At 40.3% G+C, this 22,184-nt stretch overlaps 1 protein-coding gene across 5 annotated transcripts in view; it reads right to left on the minus strand.

The window, feature by feature from the left end:
- lrp1bb (low density lipoprotein receptor-related protein 1Bb) overlaps window positions 1-22,184 on the minus strand; it is a 238,565-nt gene that overhangs the window by 66,054 nt on the left and 150,327 nt on the right. For all 5 annotated transcript variants that reach the window (XM_070975440.1, XM_070975443.1, XM_070975442.1 and 2 more), the window contains exons 25-40: window positions 20,215-20,379; window positions 19,622-19,866; window positions 16,380-16,511; window positions 15,915-16,142; window positions 15,324-15,498; window positions 14,947-15,041; window positions 12,242-12,391; window positions 7,382-7,522; window positions 7,134-7,259; window positions 6,798-6,929; window positions 3,971-4,105; window positions 3,318-3,447; window positions 2,784-2,910; window positions 2,492-2,643; window positions 1,530-1,654; window positions 951-1,322 (exon numbers count right to left, since the gene is read on the minus strand). In XM_070975440.1, the coding sequence (XP_070831541.1) occupies window positions 951-1,322; window positions 1,530-1,654; window positions 2,492-2,643; window positions 2,784-2,910; window positions 3,318-3,447; window positions 3,971-4,105; window positions 6,798-6,929; window positions 7,134-7,259; window positions 7,382-7,522; window positions 12,242-12,391; window positions 14,947-15,041; window positions 15,324-15,498; window positions 15,915-16,142; window positions 16,380-16,511; window positions 19,622-19,866; window positions 20,215-20,379 (2,630 nt within the window). The remainder of the gene's footprint in view (window positions 1-950; window positions 1,323-1,529; window positions 1,655-2,491; window positions 2,644-2,783; window positions 2,911-3,317; window positions 3,448-3,970; window positions 4,106-6,797; window positions 6,930-7,133; window positions 7,260-7,381; window positions 7,523-12,241; window positions 12,392-14,946; window positions 15,042-15,323; window positions 15,499-15,914; window positions 16,143-16,379; window positions 16,512-19,621; window positions 19,867-20,214; window positions 20,380-22,184) is intronic.

Consider the following 22,184-nt stretch of genomic DNA (forward strand, 5'->3'; position numbering starts at 1 on the left):
CCCTCAGCAGGGGTGTTGGAGATGGGTCGGGTTGGTTGGGTGGGAGTGGATCAGTAACACTCTGCAAGTCTCCTAGTGTGAGGAGGGGGTGGGAAGGTGCTGAGCTCTCACAGAATGGCAGAGGATGCTAGCCGAGCAGAACAGAGGCTTTTGCTGTTCATCTGACGCCAGTCATGCTTATCAAGACAGGACTGACTGAGATTTAGTGAGGGAATAGAGAGGGATTGGTCCCATCGTTCAATCTGTGACAGTCAGTAAGCAGAAAGCTTTCAAACGTGAGTATTATACCCTACTGACTTAGTATTAAATGGTCTTCTCAGAGGAGCAATGGCAGAAAAAAAGAAGTGGAGGAGGAAATGTTTATGTCGAGGTAAATGCCATTAATACTATTCTACCTACATACATGCTATTAATGCTATGTGGATATTGTGTTCTTAACAAGGTTGTCCCATATGATTAAAACTGAAATAAAAATCACATCTTATCTACACAATTCAGGATAATGAGAGCAGCATGTTACAAGAGCTAAAGCTATAGTCTTCTGTCAGTGTCTATGATCTATGAGCGTCTCTGTGCACCATAGAAGCATATTGGCAGTGCTCACATCCCAATGAAATGTGAGTTGTTATGTGGCTGTTTAGACAGCTGTATTGATTCAAATTGAAGCATACCTTTCCCATGACACATACAAGAGAGGGATGACTGACACGTCTGAAACACGCCAACTAATCCTGTAACACAATTGCTATACTATTCTAAAGCCCAAGCCCAACAGGGATACAATACTTCTGCAGTCAAACCTTGCCACAAGGGCACGCAGCAAATGTGAAGCTCTTGAAATTTGCATATGTGTGTAAATGCAAGTGTATGTGTGCAGTGGCTGGCTTTTTCAACTACACAACAGCATACAAATAATGTAAAAACACTGTGGGAATGTGAAATACACTTACTTTCTGCAATAATAGATCTTCCTGTCCAGTCATCGTTAATCATCTGGATGTTTCCAAAATGGACGTCGCTGAAAAAGACGCGGTTTGTCCCTGCTGCCTTCTGACTGTAGTCAAAGGCCAGGGCTATGACATTCTTGAAAAAAGCAGGGTTTTCAAAAGGCTGGACGGGTGAATTGAGGTCATTCTCATCTGAAAGGTGGATGCTTTTCAGTATGGTCCTCTCAGAGTACAGTAGATAACCTTCATAGCGCTCACAGGCGAAGCCATCCTCTGCCAAGCGGCCATGGGCGCAGGAGCAAGTCCGGCGACCACTCCCCAGGTGGAAGCACAGCTGCTGGCAGCCTCCATTACTCCTGACACAGGGGTTTGTGCCTTCAAAACCCAATACATGTTCAACAATTACTTGTTTGACTCAGTATCCGCCCCCTCGTGATCATGTTTAAACTATATATGATTATACATTACAGATGAAAATCAGTGTGGATTTTATAAAATTTTGTGAAAACTAAGAAAAGGCAAGGCCTTCACTAGTAAAAGTCAATGTGTGAATCAATTAGACTATAAAGACGAAACCTCCACCTTTTTCTCTGCCTCTGTTGAAGACTGTCACATCCTTCAAATTGACCCCCAGACCACTCCTCATGGTCACAGGCTCACTGGTGTCAGTTTTGAGGCCACGTCGGATTGAACCATTAGAGTGAGCCCTGAAGTACACCAGGATACACGGGGGACAAAATGAGTGGTTCATGGCAGATCATTTCATTTGACAATAGTAAAGTAAAATCAAAGACTGGAGTCATGCAGTCCTGACATACAATTCAAGATGTTTAACATTAACACACAATAAAGGTAACAGCTTCTTTGCATAGTTGTTCCCGTTGTTAAGGGGAGAGAATGATGATGACTGATCTTCAAGTCATGCAAGACAGATTAAAAACATGCAAAACTGACAAACACAAGAGACCTGCTTAACTATTTAAAGGTGCAGTGTGTGGGATGTAGAGGGATCTATTGGCAGAAATGGGATCTAATTATCATAATTAAGTTTTCACTATTGTATAATCATCAGAAAATAATAATCATTGTGTTTTAGTTACCTTAGATTGAGCTCTGTATATATTCAGAGGGAGCGGGTACTCTTTCACAGAATGTGCCATGAAATTCTACACACTGGTCCTTTAACAACTATTTCTGGTATATTTCTTATGTACAGTATCTTAATAGCTTAAAACCTGTCTGTCTGTCAAGCAAAACTGCAGGGGTATAAGAATGCATAAAGCTACCAACTTGAAAAGAAATGAGACTTCATTAAATTTAACTGTGTCTGACTTCACTGAAGGGTGAGGAAGGCCTTGCCCTTGCTGATGACACTGTATTCTGCCTAGAGTATTCTCAAAAATAGGCAGTGAGCCTCATTATGAGGAACTGCTGTTCTTCATATTTTCACATAAGACCTTTGAAAGGAAAGGTTATGGCCAGGTTAGTATAGCAGGCTTTGCAGGCCGTTTCATGTGTGTGCATTTAAGAAAATAATAAATTACCTGTCAGACCAGTAGATGTAAGGCCCAAACACAGCGACTGAGAACAGGTCTACGTTGGCCACTGACAGTACAATCTCCCGGCTCTCACCTGTCTCAAGGTTTATCCTCTCAATCTTATCTGTGCGAGCGTCACACCAGTATAATGTATTTTCCTGGAAAGCAATATTAAAATGCATATCACAAACCGAATTCCTATTTGAGCCACAAAGGAGATGAGGTCGGAAGTACAGTATGTGTGAGTGGGGAGGAGAGGTGTTGGTGACGGTGCTTGTGTGTCTGTTTACAACTGTACCTCGTAGTCTATGGAAATTCCATTGGGCCACATGATGCCTGAGTTGACCAAGGTAACCTGGTCTGAACCATCCAGACGGGAGCGGCCGATACAGGGGTTCTGGCCCCATTCAGTCCAGAAAAGATACCTGGCCAGCATGATTGCATCACACAAACACATTGATTTCTGCACTATAGTGTGTACAAGAAAAAACAGTAATACAGTTAAGAAATACCTGATTTAGTTGGCAAATATTGTTGCCAATGATTCCTCTAACCAACATTTATTGCAATATGTGCCCACATTTGATTGTTCAATGGTATGAGAAAAACTTCTACTGGGATTGTTGAACAATAAACTTTCCCATCTAGATAGCACTTCCATCAAGATGTCAGTAACTGCAAATGCTGTATATGATTACAGGAAATTTTGAGAACTGCAAATGTGTAAATTTGCAAATTATAAATAAAGACAATAAATATGAAGACAAATACAACAAAATATATCAGAATTAAGAAAGGTAAGGGCTAAAAATGACACAATAACACAGCCTACCCCTTCTGTGGATGTACAGCGATGGCCCTCGGCTGATCGAGTCCTTCAGATATGACCACCGAGCGGTATGCACCGTTCAGACGGGAGATTTCTATTAGATTGAAACCATGGTCTGTCCAATACAGGTTTCCTGTGTAGAAAAAAGCAATAACAACGTATGAAAATAGATTAGATGTGTAGTGATACTCGTGGGCAAAAGGTCTTGTCATGAATTTACCCGTATGCTGACATTAATCCTGCACACACATTTGCGCTGTGAATGATTTTATGTGGAGGATACTCAGTCGCTAAAGCTTCATGTGTTTTAGCAATTCAAATCAAATCAACCACATCTAAATAATGCCATAAGGGGAAGCAGTGTGCATAAAATAAGAACTGTCACCAATCAATACCAGCTTGACAGTGTACAGTACCAGACTTCGGAGCTCGAGGAGTTGAGAAATAGCCGATGTACTCTGACCTGTTAAACACTGCTCTTGTCAGTTTTAGATTCAACAGGTTTAAGACCTATTCTATGTGTTTGCATGTATGTTCTTAAATATGTTTTAAATATGCATTTATTTATTGTTGAGACATGCCAAAGGAAATTTTCTGTTACTTTATGACAGACACTTATGTTTTTTCTAGACTATTCTGTTCTATTCTGTACTAACCAGCGATCCAGTCAACAGCGATGCCCTCCACCCGACTGATGCCGGTAGTAACAATGTCCTCCCTCCAGGTCTGATCACGTTTGGCCCGGGATATTCTGTTCAGGCCCATGTCTGTCCAGTACACGGTGTCATTTCCTGCACAACAGACAGTTAATGATGAGAGATAATCAAGTGATGAATGCGGCTGCCACAAAAGCAGTTTTGCCCTCAAACAAAGCAGCTCATGAAAGCACGTTTTACTGCAGCACAGTCCATTTCACCAAATGTTGTGTGGGACTATAAAGTATGATGGCAAAAATACCCACACTGTTCATCCACAGCTCTTTGTTGACATACAGTGCCTGAGCAGGAAAGGCAATTGTGGGCCAAATTTTACAGGGCAGTATATTGCTTCATGCAAAACATGGTGTTGGTAAAACTGTTATGGACCCTTTCTGATTTTACTGGCATATTACACAAGCATATAAAATAGTACATAATTTATTTATGGTGCAGTCTTTAAGTGGATCTCTGTGTGTGCCTGGCAGCTTGGCCGTGTACAGGTTGGAAGGAGCATAGATGGCGTGATATGTTTGTAGCACTTCTTGTTCTCGCTGCCTACACTCTGTTAACACATAGGTCATATATTACAGCATACAGCTGCAGTGTTTTCATCTGTTCTGCTCTAGCAGCCTGACTTTTGTAATGACATGTCAATGATGTGCGTGAGCTATCAGCTGGATGGGCTTAGTTATGCATTTGCATGTTCACCTGCACAAAATAGGAGGGCAATTAGCAATCTTGTTCTGTGCTTCGGACATGTCTGATTTTGTCTTGGGCTTATTTCCAAAAAGTGGTGGTCAACCATGAAGATTGCTACTGACCTCTAATGACAGTCAGCTTTAGAATCAGACAGTAGACTGACTGACAATTACTTGTGTAATGAGCGACCCAGCATGTTCGGTAGCATGTGTTCAGTGAAGTGCAGGAACTATATGTGATTATATATGAAATAACAGTGGGCATGAACATTACCAGCACTTCTATAGAAGTAAGAAGTAAGGTCTAAAGAATATTACTGTAATTTTCCACCATTAATTAGCATCAATTATTTAAGAGTGTCCTTCCAGTTGTGTTAATTTGAATACCAGATTCTTGTACACTTACTAATTAGAAATAAAATGTACAGCTGAGTCTTGGCAGCTGTTTTCCATGACAGAAATAAGTAAAAATTTATTGGGCTAATTAACATTTTGACCCGATGATGGCACCATATGAGGGACAGTTAAGAGACAACTTAATTGATTATCTGCTCCTGAGGGAATGAACATGTGTACCAAATGTCATGGCAATCGATCCAATAGCTGCTGAGGCATTTCACTCAAAACCATAAATGTCCCTCAAATGGGGGCACAAAAGGAAAAGTCAGGGGATTGTCAAAGTCATTGTAATTCACCATCTGGAGATCATGAATATCAGCTCCACATTTTGTGACAATCTGTCTTGTAGTTGAGATATTTCTGAGCCAGAGTGGTGGACTCAGAAACTGACCATGGCTAAAAAGAAAACATTTTCCGACTTCTGACCCCCAAAAGCCATGCATAGTTTCGATTTTATGTTCAATGACCTAAGGATTTCAGGTTATTATACTTCTGCTGACACCCCAATAAGTGAATATACATAATAATTATGTATAATAATATGTAACTATGTGGTTTTCATTGCATTGAAAAACAATTCTTAAAAAAATTCCAAAACAATGTTCCGGTAACTCGACAACATTCACAGACACTGTTGTGGACATTATTCTGGCATTGTTTTCACCCTTCATTAGATAATAGTCCCATTTCAAGTGACAGGAGATGTCTGTTGATCTGTGCCTCTACCCCAGTCAGTTGGTTAGTAACATTAAATCAGTTTCAGCGACCTTATACATCATATATTGCATTTCCAACTCTCATTTCTCGCAAACCTACATAGGAAAGTCAAAGAGTACATATGCAATTATCTAAATGTTAATTGTATTATCTGGTGCTGTTTTTCTGAAAAGAAGTGGTGCAAAGCCTCAGTATATCAACCCATGTGTGTATGCAGTTTGTTTGTGTTTTCAGTTGTGTGCCTATGCAATTTCCTTTACACAGCTTTTGTTATCATGCTTTAGCAGCAACCTATTACACATATGGAATGCTACCAGCCTATAGTCTATTCATAGCATTTGTTGGTGTAATAAATGCATCATTCTTATCGTATATATTATGTGGAAAGAAGCAGGGATGTAACAAAAGACAGCAAAAGCTATTGGGTTCATGTTTTGCGACAGATGTTACGGCACCTTCATTTGACACAATATCTTGGGAATTGCTTTGTATTAGGATTGTTTCAGAGGCTTGTGGGGAAATAGTTTTATGTTATTCATGCTGAGGTTCCCCTGTAATGTGAACTTATTACTCTTTCATCTGTGCTGCACTCTACAAGCACACAGACCATTATTCAAAAGGTTAGAGCAGAGTATAACAAAGACCTTTCACTCCCCTTTCGCTGTTTAAGACTGGGAGGAAAAGATTTGTACTGCAGGAAATAAAGGAAGGGAAGAAAAGTATGCTGTGTAATATTATGTAAGAATGTGTGTACTGTTTGTGTGTGGGTATATAAAGTGAAACTAACAGCCACTTAAAAGCCTTCAAAACGACTTCACATTTTCACCTAAGCTAAGCAGGAACAATGTGCAATTTACCATATGTCTGACAAAACAACTCTTCAAGCTTCAGTGGATCTCTGCTGTCTTAAACTCAATATCAAACACTGATTCAACCACTAAAATCCCTTTGTGTGTTGCATGGTATCATACCGGCATGAAAGTCAACTCCCACAGCAAACAGTGTCCCTGTGATGGGCATGAGAGCCTCGCTGTTATCATTTGGATCGAGAGCGATTCCACGGATTCCCTCGTGGATGGAATACATCAGAAAAGAGTCAACACCTGAAGAACGACAAATTACCTCTTAATCCCTACACAAAGGTATTAAATTATTAGAATTTATGAATGCCCTGTGACCTGTACAAAGACTAAACACATGCACTGAACACTGAACACGCAGAAAGATTACAAACATGTAATCATAAGTAATAAAATGCTAATGGGAGCCTTTTAGCTGCTCTAGAGTAAATATTTTGGGAAACATACCTTCACAAGACATGCGGTCGCTGCGCAGGTTGTAGCCAACAGTGCAGGAGCAGCTACGGGTGTTCTCGGAGGTGGGGAAGCAGAGCTGTGAGCATCCTCCATTGTTTATCTGGCACGGGTTTCTTCCTGAATGTTAAGTGCAACCAGCAAAAGGCAAGCAAAAAGGTACAATCAGAGTATGTGGATAGCGCGTGTGTGTTTCTGTGTCTTTATCTGTGAATTGGTGTGACGACATCTGTGAGCCTTACCTTTCTGAGCCTCCCTGTCGTACACCTTCATATGAACCACCCCACTTGTCTTGTTTCTCAGGATCGCAAGGTTCCGTCCGTCTCTCTTGGTAACTGTTCCCAGCTGTGCCGATTCCTCATCTGCCCACCAGAGTTTTCCGCCTGTAACCATCAGCGTAATTTGCTTTAAAAGTATGACCACAGATGCAGCGTCAATACAACTGCAATGCAATGCCACTTCTTGCTTCAGGTAATAACTGCAGAATTTAGTCTTTTTCACTAAGAAAGTCATGCAAATCACTCTGTGATGCAAATAAGTCTTCAAAAATACTACAGCACAATCAAATACCCCCCAACATCACCAATTCCAAGTGCAAAATCAGCTTTCACTCTAATCCACCGAGGCTGGCACTCTTATGCCGTAAAGCCCCTTAATAATTGAAGCATTCTCTGAGCTGATTTGAGATTAAAGTGTGGCATGCCCTGTTTCCTGCTCTGCCCACTTGCTGACGATGATGCATGCATCTTGAAGCCTTGAAACATTGTTACTTTGATGTTTGGGAAAGGTTTTCACACCAAATATGGCTCTTTTATGAACCTTTTTGGGGAGATCCACATATAGTCTGCACATTGCGTGCATGCATCATTTTTAAACATTGTTAATTGACAGATTCACATTCATTGTGCATGGTCAGTGAACAGCACTAATAAATCTAATTAGGTAATTTTGGTTATACAACATAAAAGCATTTAGCAACTCTAAACCTCACCTTTGAATTTGTACTTTATAAGACCATGTTGCATGAGTTAAAATTCTCTTTTTTCAGCCAATCCTTGACTTCAGAAGCAAAACACTTGACGGCTGTATCGGTCATCTGTGCCAGGGGCTTATTAAGACCCATATTTATGTTTACTGTTAGGAGTTGACCTCTAGTGGCCATAGTAATTATGACAAATGAAGAAGTTGGGTGATGTAGTATAAAGAGCGAGAAAGTCTGCGTAGGGAGGGGGATGGGTGGAGGGGTCAAACACTGTTTGTTTCCCATGTGAAAGTCAGCATTGACTTATTTCAACTTCCTGTACGTAAGTTACCTCTCCCAATGTAAATAATTTACATAAATATGATTTTTTGGGAGTCATTCGAAAATGACTTATTCTGTGGTTTAGGCATGAGGACATGTTGGTATTTCACTCCCTGACAGACTGGCTGGGCTGCCTGCCTCAGTGTGACAGTGAACCTCCAGGCCTCAGTAGTGCTGCCATCATAAGCATAAGTAATGAGTGTGTCTTTGTTAAGAGGCATGTGCACAATAGGTACCTGACCCCGCCACCACCAGCCCCCCCCCACCACCACACTATCTTCCAACCCCCATCTCTGCCCTCAGCAGAAATCAGTGATGCACAGTCCAGGACCTTTGCCACAGACTACAAAGTCTACAGACGTGACAGGAACTCTCAATTTTAAAATCCTACTGACGTGCAAAGTGGAAAAGAGTCAAGAGGCTCCTCTTGCCTCAAAATAGACTCTCTTAATGGTGTGGAGATGGAGCTGATTTTAGCCCTATTTGAAAGGGCCAAAATTGTAAAAATGGACCATTATACTGATGAGGCATAATTTAAAATAGGCAACATTCATACCTATAGAGAAACATTAAACAGGCTATTGTAAAGGCCCATCTTCCCCAATGAGTGAAAAAAAGTGCCCTTTTGGTGACACTATTTTGTTATCTCAACCTTTTTGAATTATTTAGAATAAAACACACGCACGCACGCACGCACGCACGCACGCACACACACACACACACACACACACACACACACACACACACAAAAGCAATTTCCCCATGCGTTAATAGCTTCAGGCTCAATGTCTTCCTTACAGGGAAGGTAAAACTGGTTTCTACAAATCAGACAAATTCCCATGAGTGAGAATGACAGTTTACAAGCAGTTTACAAAACATTTGACCCTGGAGGGCATGCTAGCCGAGATAAGCTTTGCACCTTGTGTTAATTTGAAACCGCAGGGACCGCTGGTTAGCTGTGATCGCTCACTTGTGGCACATCATATTCAATTTCCACCTCAACCGCTAGTTTGATTCCAGGCTGATTGATCACCCATAACTTCTAAATAAAAGCCCTCACCTTTCCCTCAAGCCAATCCAATTATTACAGAACCCCAGCACCTGAGTGGATCGACCTTGTGTCACTAATAACGCCTTCATTAAAGCATATCTTTTCACAACCAGCTTGAGAAATTGCTGAGACTAATGCAGCCAAAATGAAAAAGCCACAAGGAAACACATGTAACCACCATAACATGTCTGCTTGAACACATTGCTGCATGCTCATCAAATTAATAGAGAGATAATTTTGCTCTCTGAAGCTGATGGTCACGGTTCATTTGTGTCAGTCAATCGTGAATGTATCATTACAAATGTTGTATAGGTAACAGGTAATATTTTATTTTGCAGGAATCAGAGACAAAATGACTCTATATTCCGATTCCTCTATAAGAACTGCACTCCACAGATACCACTGCCGTAGAATAACAATTACAAAACCTTTAGCTGCCTCCTCCTCCTGCTGTGAGGGAGCTATAGATCCTGATGGAACTCTAGCTTTCCTTGTTTACACATGATGCTGATTTGAAGTAACCTTAACCACTTCAAACACAACAAACTGATCAATCAAGCTATTCCAGACCAGAAAAGAGAGCAATAGTTAGATTAATTCCAATTTAAGAGCCTTTAATTACCCATACTCACTTAACGATACCTAACAAATCATTCCCCTCGCAAATAGACAGCACATGTATTTATCTGCATATTCATATTGTAATTCTAATTCTAGTTATCATTCCATATCATTATTATATAATGACAGTTTGCTGAACTAGTTAGACACAGAACAAGCAGAGAGGAGATCTACAGTTAAATACAGACAGGGTGAATGCTCAGCAAATCCACTTAATTGCATCTTCCCCCACAGAGACAAAACAAACATCTGCAGAAGGGACATTTCTCAGTAATGGGTATCACCAATAGTCCATTCACTTGCCAACAGCAAAAAGAGCTCAGGATTTGAAAATGACATGTCTGGCTGCAGTCTTGCTGTCTTCCCCCGCCCCCCCATTTTCAGCTGACCATATATTAATGCTCAGTGGTATCAACGTATATGCTCAATGGCCTACAGCAAAACAGGAAGGCGTCTGTCACATAACAAACAACCAGCGACCATAACAGCAAATGTAAGATATTACTCTCAGCCTAAGAGGAAATTCAAATGCTATTATATATGCTATTTGCTCGGCAACATTTTTTAAAATTAACATAAATGTTGACATGTATAATTTGATTGAAATACATGTAATCATCTTATGCCTAGATCATATGAAAAGCTGTGATATCTACAGCAATTAGAATAGGTCTTATGACTATTAAATACACTTTCATGCTTGGAAAAATACAACTAAATATGAAGAAATCCACTAGACTGCTATCCTCTATACATAGTAATTCATTACCATGCGACAAATGTCCTGTTGAACCACTGTGAAATTTCTCTATTTACCAAAGAACAATAACAATACAGCTGTTCATTCTACCATCCAAAACAATTTCCTCGACATAGCAAAATGTCATTAATTGTGATTGATGGAGACTTGCAGACATTATTTCACTGTTTTGCTGTACCTGCTAGTGTGCAGGAACCAAGCCATTACTCTATGTCACCTTGAGTTCTATCTCCCATTTGTGAGAGGCAATAATGAAGTCTCCATTGTCCATATATGAAAAAGCCGTCCATAGTCAGTGTCTTTATTGCACGAAACGCTGTTCAAAATGAACTAAAAAGATGTAGCTTGGAGTTTCAGAATGGTAACAGCTCACAAAACAGTGGGATTCCATTCTGCCATTGCTGTGCTATTCTGTAGCAGTGTAATTAATGCTCTCTGCACATACTGACAGATACCACCACATAGAAGACGAAAGCCTGCCATGATTAACAACATGCCTCACGAACAAAGTATCACCCTGACAACACTTTTGATTTTATTTTTTTTCTTAAAAATTACAAATTACACATCAGTCCAAACACAAACACACACATGCACATAACCAACAACTCTCTGTTCAGTATGTTTGCTCCTTTCTCATTACCAGTCTTGGCAAGGAAAATGCATTTGCATGGCACGCTGGGAAGCTTCCCAATATTGTCAAGAATGCAGCAGTGTGGAAGTGAGACAATTTAAAATTCTGATCTGCTGTGTTAAAAAAAAAAAAAGAAAAGAAAGAGAGAGATGAATGAAATTTTGTTTGTGTCTTATTTGAAGTACACGGGCACAGCCCAAATACCTGTTGGATTATTACACAAATAACTGAGGTTGATGATGTAATAGCAGACGTGGTACATGTTTCCATTAACATGTACATATGGTCCTTATTGGAAGCCTCTAGGCATATAAAAAAGAACAAAGGAAAAGATAAGCGCCACATGTTGTGAGCTAAAGGGTGTTGTAACACGAGACAGAGGTAAGAATTTATTCCACAACATGCTGACTTAAAAAATTTCAGGAGATTTCTAAATGAATCTGTGAGTTGATGGATGGCGTGACACATTGCGTTCAGCAGCGATACCACGAATCAACACATAATGAACATCCTCCTACCTTTTCATTACGAAAGGGGTGAGAAAATCAATCATCAATCACTGCTGCACTGTTTTAATTAACTAATGCCCCTGCTACTTCACACAAAGTGAAGCACAACTGTTGCAAATGCTGGCTCTATTCTACAGCCACTTAACTGGTTAAACACATAATCCCTCCATACTCTGGCTAATCCCCAATGGCAATCTGATGCACTCGTGACAAGCTCCACTCACCCATCACGGCCAGAGCTGTGCCTTTGACTAACTCCCTCTTTAAAGTCTCCAGCACTTCCAGCCCACTGCCATCCAGATTGCACCTGTTGATAGTGCCATTGGCCGAGCTTATCCAGTAGAGACTGTTGGCAGTGTAGTCAATTGAGAGACCTGAGAGGAAGACAAGTGAAGAGGAGACGCCAGGTTAGGTTAGCACTCACTGTGCTAGGATTTGTTGGGATACAGAACTTGACTTTAAAATATGGTAGAATTTTTAATAACACTTATCAGACACGTATGAAATAAGAAATAAATGGATAAAAAAATCATAAAATGTGAACAAAACTAGATTCAGATGTAGCATGTCTAATTACAGATTATAGAATTACAGCACACAGGACTGATAAAGAGCTCAGTCACATGGTGCAATGACCTGAAACTCAATATCAGCAAAACCAATGAGCTTGTGGTGGACTACAGTGCTTCAAATATGGATGTTGCTGCAAAGAAGCTACATAAACTTACAGACAGATGGACGGATGGACAACCCAAAAACATAATGCCTCTGGTCATGGCTGTTGCTGGAATGGAGGCATAAAAACAGCTGCCTCCCCATAATTTGTACTGTATTAACTTCCATCAGATGGATGATATTCAGTTGACTACATTGCATATGCAGCATAAGAAACAGAAGTTGCCTATACTTGACTTGACTATACTTTAACAGTACATTTCAGAACTGCATTACCATGGCATTTCCATACTGCAGTTTCAATGCATTGAGTTGAGTGAGGGCTAATAGAATTGTTCATGTGTCTGCTGGCTCTTCATAAGAGCTCCAGCTGCCATGAAAAATGAACAACAGTGAGATTGACTGCTTTTTCCTCCCTGGCTAACATGAACACTTTTCATAGAATACCAATGTATGTACTGAAAGCAGTTCCAATTGTGGACCTCTGAACAAGTCAGTCTCCCACCATGTGTTCAATTTATGTCTGGCAGACTCACAGTCACAATGCGTCATTAATTTATGCTTGTCCCCAGGACTACCCCATAATCATAAATGAAGGCAGTGAAATATGGTGCGCCATGCTATCTGACAAGCTGAGGAGAATGAAGAAATACAATGGAGTTGTTTGTGTGATGTGGAGTGGGGTGGGGGGGGTTTGACCTTGAGCTGTATGACAACAACTACAAGAGATGAAGACCAGCTTATTGCTTTTGCTTAAACAAGCTTCAAGTACTCACTTATGAATGCCTCATGTGGGGATAGTTTATACTAAAACAGTCTAATATAAAGTACAGCCTTAGCAATCTGAAGAAAATCAGGCATTAGTGACTAATCAGTGGTTTTGATGAATTATAGTGAACATGCTCTCTAGGAGCAATCGCTGTGCATGCTATGCAAGACTGCTATGTAGAAATGCACCTCTGATATCCACAAGACGCACCAAGATTCCAAAAAAGCCTCCAAGACTGCCAGTTAGACACCTATATGCTGATCCAACTCAATGTGACAATAACCACAATGGTGGATTTCTATGGGTTCAAACCTCTTCACATTTTTCACTTTACCCTTAACATTTATTACCAATATTCAAAACAAAATGATATAGCAAAAAGATTTGGCCACAAGCTTATCTTAATGATTTAGGCAGAATTACACACAATCTTTATTAGACAAATATCTAATCTAGAAAAACCTGGATTCTGCACAATCGCAGAATCCCTCAGAATCCCTCATCTTAAAGCACTACAGATCATGGGACCCTGGGAATATAGGACCCTGGGAACATCGGTCCTTGGGAACACAGGACCCTTGGAATATAGGACCCCCGGGAATGGGGGAACCTGGAAACATATGTCTTTGGGAACATAAAAAAACATAGGACTCTGGGAACATCGGCTCCTTGGAAAAAAGGACTGCAGGAATATGGGAGCCTGGGAACATATGACCTTAAGAACTACTTAGGTACATAGGACCTTAGAAACAACAACATAATAAAACAGGCTCATCAATCCCTCCTTGCCTTGTTTTTACCAGACACTTTGACACCTTAACCCAAAGAGTCTGATAACTTTCTTTTTTCTTTTCTTGACGTTGACTGTTGAGATGACATTACTGCTGAGGAGGTGGGTGTTCTTTGACTGACAGTGATACTTGTTGACATTGTCGAAATGACAACATGCACTGATACTGAATAAGTCAGACTGCGAAGCTGAGATTATTACAACTTTAACTTACTGGGTCATCTTTGTAAAATGAAGGTTTAAATAGGGGAACTGTTGGAATGAAGTGAACATAGATGCAACATGGTATCTGCAGTGGCACAGCTGTTGATGCTCTAAAATTTAAATTAAAAGAGTTAAATTACATGAATTGAATGCATAAACAAACAACAATGACAAATTCCCTCAATTTTCTATCGTTTTGTGGTACAAAGCTGTTTGCGGAGTGCTGCCACACATTCTTCGAGAAAAGAGGCCCAATAATCAAACAAATCAAGTGTTGGAGAAACTGACTTATGTAAAACCATGTAAATGCTTTAATCTGGTTATTTATATTCAGATCAAATCAGATTACAGCATGTATACATACTGAGTTTATGCAAACTGAATGAAGAGAACTTGAAAATAAATGTCATTTAACACGTATCTACCGCATTCTGAGGTACAGCTGAATAGGAGTTATAACTCTGTATACTGTGCACAGCTCTCATACTGACCGACAGGGTCCCTCTGATTCTGGTGGAGGACCTTGCTGTTACTCCCATCCATGTTGGCCATGTTAATGGTGTTGCCATCTGTCCAATAGATTTTTCTGTGTGAAGAGGTGTGAGGTAAATAGTGGTCCAATTAGGCACAAGGTATAATGAGGTTTACAACATGAATGTTAAGCTGTCATTAAATGAATTGAATGTAAGGCAATAGATTTTGTTCCACCTAACAACCTTGCAAAGATCTGCACAAACAATTCACAATTGTAAAACAACACGGCTGTGATCCCTCTTTAGTACAGGTGGGGTCTGTCATCAGGTTTTCTAATACTATGCATTGAAGGTGAGGCGCTGATGAAGTGCACAGACTGTTCTAATCTACTTACCCTTTGGCTGGGTGCACTACAAGGCACCTTGGCTTATCAATGCCGTGGATGATGGAGGTCTTCAGGGACCCATCAAAGCGAGCCACATTGATTTGTGACTCGTCATTTTCAGAGCTGAGCCAGTATAAGTTCCTGGAAAGCCAGTCTAAAGCCAGGCCGCGGCAGTTCACGATGTCTGTTAGGCAGAGCATTAAAAAACAGTCACGCCCATGTGCTACACAAAGAAAATAACGAAACTAATACTAAATGTAAATATACTTCATCTAACAACAAATGACGACACTTTTAAGGTATACTGTAACTCATATATTTGCTGCACCTTCCAGTCACGTCAAAAGAGAGGAAATAAGAGTAATAAATTAGCAGGATTAATCACATAAATTACTATAATTTAATTAATAATATGTATCACCCCATGACCAAGAGAAACAAAATCTCTGTGGGGAGAATGCCGTTCCATACAGCACTGCTTTCTACTCTTGCAACAAGTGCATGTGTGTTTGCACTAATCAATACTGGTTGGGACACAGTGTAACACACACCACACAGCTTTGACACTGCATTTTGTATGGATGTCTGGAATGCACCCACCTGCAGAAATGATGGTCTCTAGCTGGGTGCCATTGATGAAAGCCCGTTTGATGGTTTGAGTTTTGATGTCTGCCCAGTAGATCCTCTCCTCCTGGGCATCATAGTCCACCACCGTAACATCATCAATGTCTGGCACTGTTAGTGCTGTCATGACGTTCATGTAAGGGTTGTCGATGTCCACACCACGGATTTCAGACCGCCGCACATACAGGAGGAACCTTTTCAACACTGATGAGATAATTAAGAAATCAATCACTCAAGAAAATGCACCATTGTGTACTTTCTTTTGTCAGGTCCAGGTGGAGTGGGATAATAACAGGCAGATGTAAACGATGATGTCAATCAAAAGCGCAGAAAGTCCCATGGAAAGCAAAACATCTCTCCTGTTTTTACATAGTATCCTTTAATTTCACTCCGATAACATAAGGAGAAAGCATGAAAAATGAGGAAGGTGTTCTTACTCACCAAAGCAGGACTGTTTGTTGGGTGAAAGCTTCATCAGGTGTGGACAGGTGCAGGATGCAGTGCGGTTGTAATTGATGAGACACAGATGTGAACAGGGACCACGTCCATCATTCTCTTCACATGGGTTGGAGGCTGATGGGAAGGGAGGAAAGAGAGGCATTTCAGAGCACTCAGCAGAAGAATCTGAGATGACAAGCAAAGCGAAATAAAGGGATAAATACTGGATGTGAACCGGACTAAAAGTCTTTGCAACGTGACATGATAGGAGCTTGTGATTGTGTCTGATTGGAAGAAAATGCACAACTTGAAACTACAGGTGGACAGTAGACCAGTTTCATCACTGCGTAAAACCAGCGCCATGTTTTGCCATGACATGGATTTTGCAATAATGTCATTACTGTAATATTTAAAAAAACAAAAAAACAAAAACCCACCACATCAGGAAATTTAGCAAGAGGAGCAGGAAAACCAAAACAAGGAGCTTTATTTGAGACGTTCAGTTAAAAGATGATTGAAGAGCCGTCGAACTCAACATTTAACATGGGTTTTTTCCGGCTGATCTTTTGTTGAAATGGGTCTAAAGCGATTAAGACTGGTGGAAATAAATTAGAAAAGATATATTGTTTACTCTGTCACTTGTCAGGAATTAAGGGTGACATTATCTCAGTTACCCTGTTACTGTAGGGTAGCAGGATATCCAGTTTAAGACCATAAGCTGCTCACAGTTTCTCCTAGACAAGCACAACAAGCCGAATTTCAACAGCTTTAAAGTAAACAGTGATCTTAAAGGGGCAATGCATTTAAAGGAGTCAGTTTGCACAAATTTCTTACTCTATCCTCAGAATAAATCACCTCAGCAAACCTAAAGAAAGTCAGCCGTATTTCAGTTATTTTCCGTCATGCTAAAGTCGCATTTCATGCATCAAACACATCCATTTCTCCATCTACCCTGGATGATTCATGTCAAACAAGCTCATTCAAAGTTCATTTCCCGGGCTCCTTCTGAGAGCCCCACTGCATCACAAATGTGGCTTATTTAAGACAAAAAAATCCAGCTCTGTCTTTGTGAGCTGGAAACAGCACCCAGCTGACTCAGTATGCTAATAGGGAGACATCTGAACAGCGCTGCATTCACCCGAATCATGCTCTTGAGGGATGACAGGCAGCCACAACAGAACCAAGGTGTTTGTTTGCTCTAAACTGTCAGATGTATTTGCAACAAATAAATTAAAAAATGAGCCCACTGCTACGCCAAGGCAGTAGAAATGGTGGCACTCCCTAAAAATAAAGAAAAATGCTCATTTTCAATGCAAAAGTCATGCAGTGTGTTGACAAAACAATTTAGTATGCATGTGCTTCTTTCCACTGAGGCATGTATTTGCTGTACATATTTATTTCAAAGACTATCATATTTGTCATGATAATTACAGTTTGTCCACTTTGTGATGCTCTGTCTATAACCAACCTATTATCTGTTGAAGCTGCAAATTGTTGGGAATGCCAATATGCCTCTTAATCTGCAAACGCCTGTTACCTTTTCAAACTTTAAAACACAGCCTTGTCTTCCAAGTGGCATGCGATGCATTTACAGGCCATTTATATTCCCTGTGGAGGTCCACTGTGGCACCTGCGGAATAACTTCCAAGACCAGCTGCATAGTGGTTTTCACTTCTCTAGTCTTTATCCACCCTTTCTTTTTCTCTGGTCCAGATGTTCAGGGTCTAGTGAAGCAGCGCTAGGCCTTGGTTCTGGCTAGAGTGGATAATAGCCAGCTCCCCTCTGTTGAGCTTTTTTAAATAGGATTAGGCACGCTTACTGTCTTCTTTGGGAAAGCAGTCCCCTTTGCTCACACTTATCTGTGGTGAACAGTCATGAGAATGCAGAATGCAGAACGGAAACAAGCAAATTAACTTGTGAGACACTGGAGAAGCAGCGGAATCACCAAATACAGCAGATGCAAACCCGATTAAAACCGTAATAACGCCTATTTCAGGATGGTGCCTTACATATGCAGAAAGCTGGGGGTATGAAATCGAAACTTGGCACTGCTGAAAAAGGCAATTGTGACAGACACTGATCCATCAATTAGGTGGTCTTGGCAAACATGATCTAAATGTTCCATAATCAAGTGTTTTCTTGTGGAGGTTCTACTTTACAAATCAATCAAAAATCAATTTCAAACAACCTATTTACTGAGAAAAAAAATAAAGCCAACTGAAAACAGATTTCATGTCATTAATTTTAGCTTGGTAGTGTATCTTACAAGCTGATCTGCATATCAAATAAAGACTGGATTACATATGTAGGCCTTCTGTCAGACAGCAAACCAGCAGTGTATCTTTTGTGGTCACAGTCTTGGCTCACTTAGCGTTTCACAAAATTGATTACCTGTTCCACTGTGACAGATACAGATTGAGAGACATTGACTGAAAATATTAATGAGGTTTCAGAACTATTTCATATATTTCGTGCCACCACAACACATAATTCACATTATTAATTGATTTGATTGTTGGATATGCCACAATTACCCACTGGTTCATGTGGTTTCTCATTCTGCAGCTCCTTTTATTCACATTCAGTCCAAAAAGCTTTAATATAGTGCTATGAGCCAATTAGAATAATTTGGATGGTGAGAAAAACACATTCAGAGGTGCCATTAACTCAAGCTAGCTAATTCTCTGCATGAGTACCTTTGTCATTCAGACACATGCTCACTGATTGACAGGCCAAATGAAGGCAGAAGCAGAAGCTGAAATTAATTACATTATGCTGCTTTTTCCCCCTAACGGAATATGACAATGAATTCTGTTTTAAAAGATAATTTATACTTAGTCCGTATCTTTTGGTTAGCTACAGGGTGTCAGATGATTGGACGTGGTGAGTCTGCCCTTTAATCCCATTTTGTGCACAGGTCTAAATATACATACCAAAAAAGAAATGGTTACTTTTCAGTAATCATACTGGTCACCTTTGAATGGCAATTCTTTGGAGTTTGTGATTTTTAAGGTCAGAATTAGTGAACTAAATTTACAGAGGCACCAACATGGAGTTTTCAATACACCGCTGCTCAGAAATAAGCAAGCATGAGGCATTGTGCTTTTAAAAATGTATAATTACTATGTCAAATTAAATAAAGCACTGTCACTGCTGCAAATACCCCAGGAGACTGACAAAGCTGACAAATTATATATGGACCTGGTTCCAGCTAACAAAGTGAGTGCCAGAAAAATTGTCCCCACCTTGAGGCTGCCTGCTGGGGTGGAAGATCTGCAAGTCAAACGGCTGAGCACTCGTCTTCTGGATGACTGTCACATTTTGCCCGGTCCACTTATTGGCCCTCGCTAAAGTATTCGTCCTCCAGTCCGTCCAGTAGACATTGCCTCCAAAGAGAGACACGGCAAAGGGATGGGACAGGTATTCGTGGCCCCTGAGGATCTCGATGACCCCACTTCCATCATAGAGTGCAGAGAAAATGGCGTCGGAGCTGTTCAGAAGAGACCAACACAAAGGGCCGTATCAAAGTTTAAACTGCTCTTCAAATGCCTTGAAAAGGAACAGTAGAAGTAGGAAGATCAAAGTGTAACCCACCAGTCCACTGATGGAACTATTAAATTGTTCAAGACCCACTTAAACCAAATATGACCATTATACTAAGATCTCTAAATATTACATGTCTTCCATTATTTAATACCCACTGGGAGCATGGGGATTCAAGTTACATTTTTACTCAGGGAATGGTGAATCGCTTGGACTATCTAATGTAGTACATGCATGAAAAGTTTGAAAAGGTGTGAATGCTTCTGCACACAACATGAAAACTCTGGCGGTATACCGTGCATCTGTCCAAACAATCCTCTTCTCCAAATGATCCAGAGTCAGCCCATTAGGCCAGGCGCCAATTTCCATATCTTTGAACACAATGTGTCGGCCTCCTCCACTCATTGATGCAGCCTCAATTCGGGGGAAAGTAGCATCCCAGTCAGTCCAGAAGAGGATCCTTTGAGCACACACCCAAAGGCGACAGTTAGTATTGATGGTTGAGTGTTTGTTTTAATGAGGACAAGCAACCATATACACACAACACAATTTTAATGTTTTCCTAGATGCACTAAAACGGGCTGTTAGAAATCATAAACATCTGAGAGCAATTTCACAGCCATTTGTACTTGTCAGCTCTATTATGCTGCAAAACACAGTAATTACATACATACAATGCTGTATGCATCAACACAAACAGAGGCAGTGATGACTGTCCAAGAGCAGCACCAGCGATCCAGTGCAACCCTCAACATCTGCGACAGGCCTTGGAAATGGGAGGCCATCTGTTTTATTATAACCTTTCACTGCTCAATGAGGCCTAAAAACACCGCCATTGATGTGACCATCGACAGTCCTACTCAACCCCAGCAAACATCGCCTCTGTCCTGCCTTGGCCCACAAAGTTGGCTACAATGAAGGAGAAAATGGTTGCTCGACCTTAAATCACATACTGACGACAACGTAACACTGTTAGGAAGAAATATCCTTGTCCAGATCAATATTCTTATTCACTTGATAAGGCCTCCCTGATCAATGACCCACTCCTTTGAGTGGATTCAAGTAATTAGATTAGAATTATTGCCCTGGAATGGAAATGCGCCTTTAGGCACCAAAAGCACCCATTAATCCTACTCTGTACAGCCATGAAATGTAGTCATCCTCCCAAATGTGAAAGAGTACTATAGGAGAGAGTGCATGAGCAGATTATTCATGTCTTAAGAGTGTTAAATTGATTTTAGGAACGTCTGGGTTTTGCTTTAATCTGAAATACACTGGCCACAGTATACAACCACTGGCTAGTTCTCAGATGCATTTATCCAAAGTAAGTACCAAATGTGAAATACCAGTATCACACCAACAACAGAGAAAATTGATTCATTTTTTTCCCCCTCTATAATTTGTACTACAATATATCATCTAAATAATGCTAGATTCTTGGATAGGAAGAGACAACCATTTCCAGTGCTGCAGTACATAGTCAGAGAAAGTAAACAACTACTTCAAGTTGTACCTTTATATGTACAGAAATGAATCAAACCAGAAAGTACCTGGATGGACCAAAATTTATCCGTGGAGTGTTTCTGTTTTGTTTTTTTTAAAGCAGGCCAAACATGTTGATAATATCAATAAACAGTGTTAAGATAAGTCACACATGGGCTCATGCAACACACCTGGGAGACATTAGGAGAACAGCTGCTGAGATGTTGAGTTGTGCCAAGATGATCCAACCGACAGTCAACTGTTTTGGAGCTTTTTCTTTTTTCTCTTTTTTTAAACCATAAAATAACATTTTAACCGCCTACATTTAAAGAGGATCAGGGCAGCAAGAGGCAGCTACCATCACCACCTGTCTTGCATGAGAATGTCATATGTGTGGTACAGATTCCAAAACAGGAACATCGTGTGGGCATATTGCAGTTCTGCAATAGCCTAATGTCTGGGACATACATAGGAATAAGTCTCAATTATTGTCCTTACAAAGAGCGAAAATCTATCTGAATCTGAAAAGTAACTAGTAACTAAAGCTGTCAGACAAATGTAGTGGAGTAAAAAATACAAAATTTGCTTCCGAGATGCAATGGATTAGAAGTACAAAGCTGCATAAAACGGAAATACTCAAGTAACATACCAGCACCTCAAATTTGTAAGTGAAGTATCTGAAGCCTTTGCAGCTAAAAAAACAAAACAAAAAGCAGATGAAGTGAACGTGAACTAGTTGATTTTTTGGGACTATGAACTGAAAATTCAAACTTGTCAACTGAA

This window comes from Chaetodon trifascialis, chromosome 12 (assembly GCF_039877785.1).
Source record: "Chaetodon trifascialis isolate fChaTrf1 chromosome 12, fChaTrf1.hap1, whole genome shotgun sequence".
NCBI classification, from domain to species: Eukaryota; Metazoa; Chordata; class Actinopteri; order Chaetodontiformes; family Chaetodontidae; genus Chaetodon; species Chaetodon trifascialis.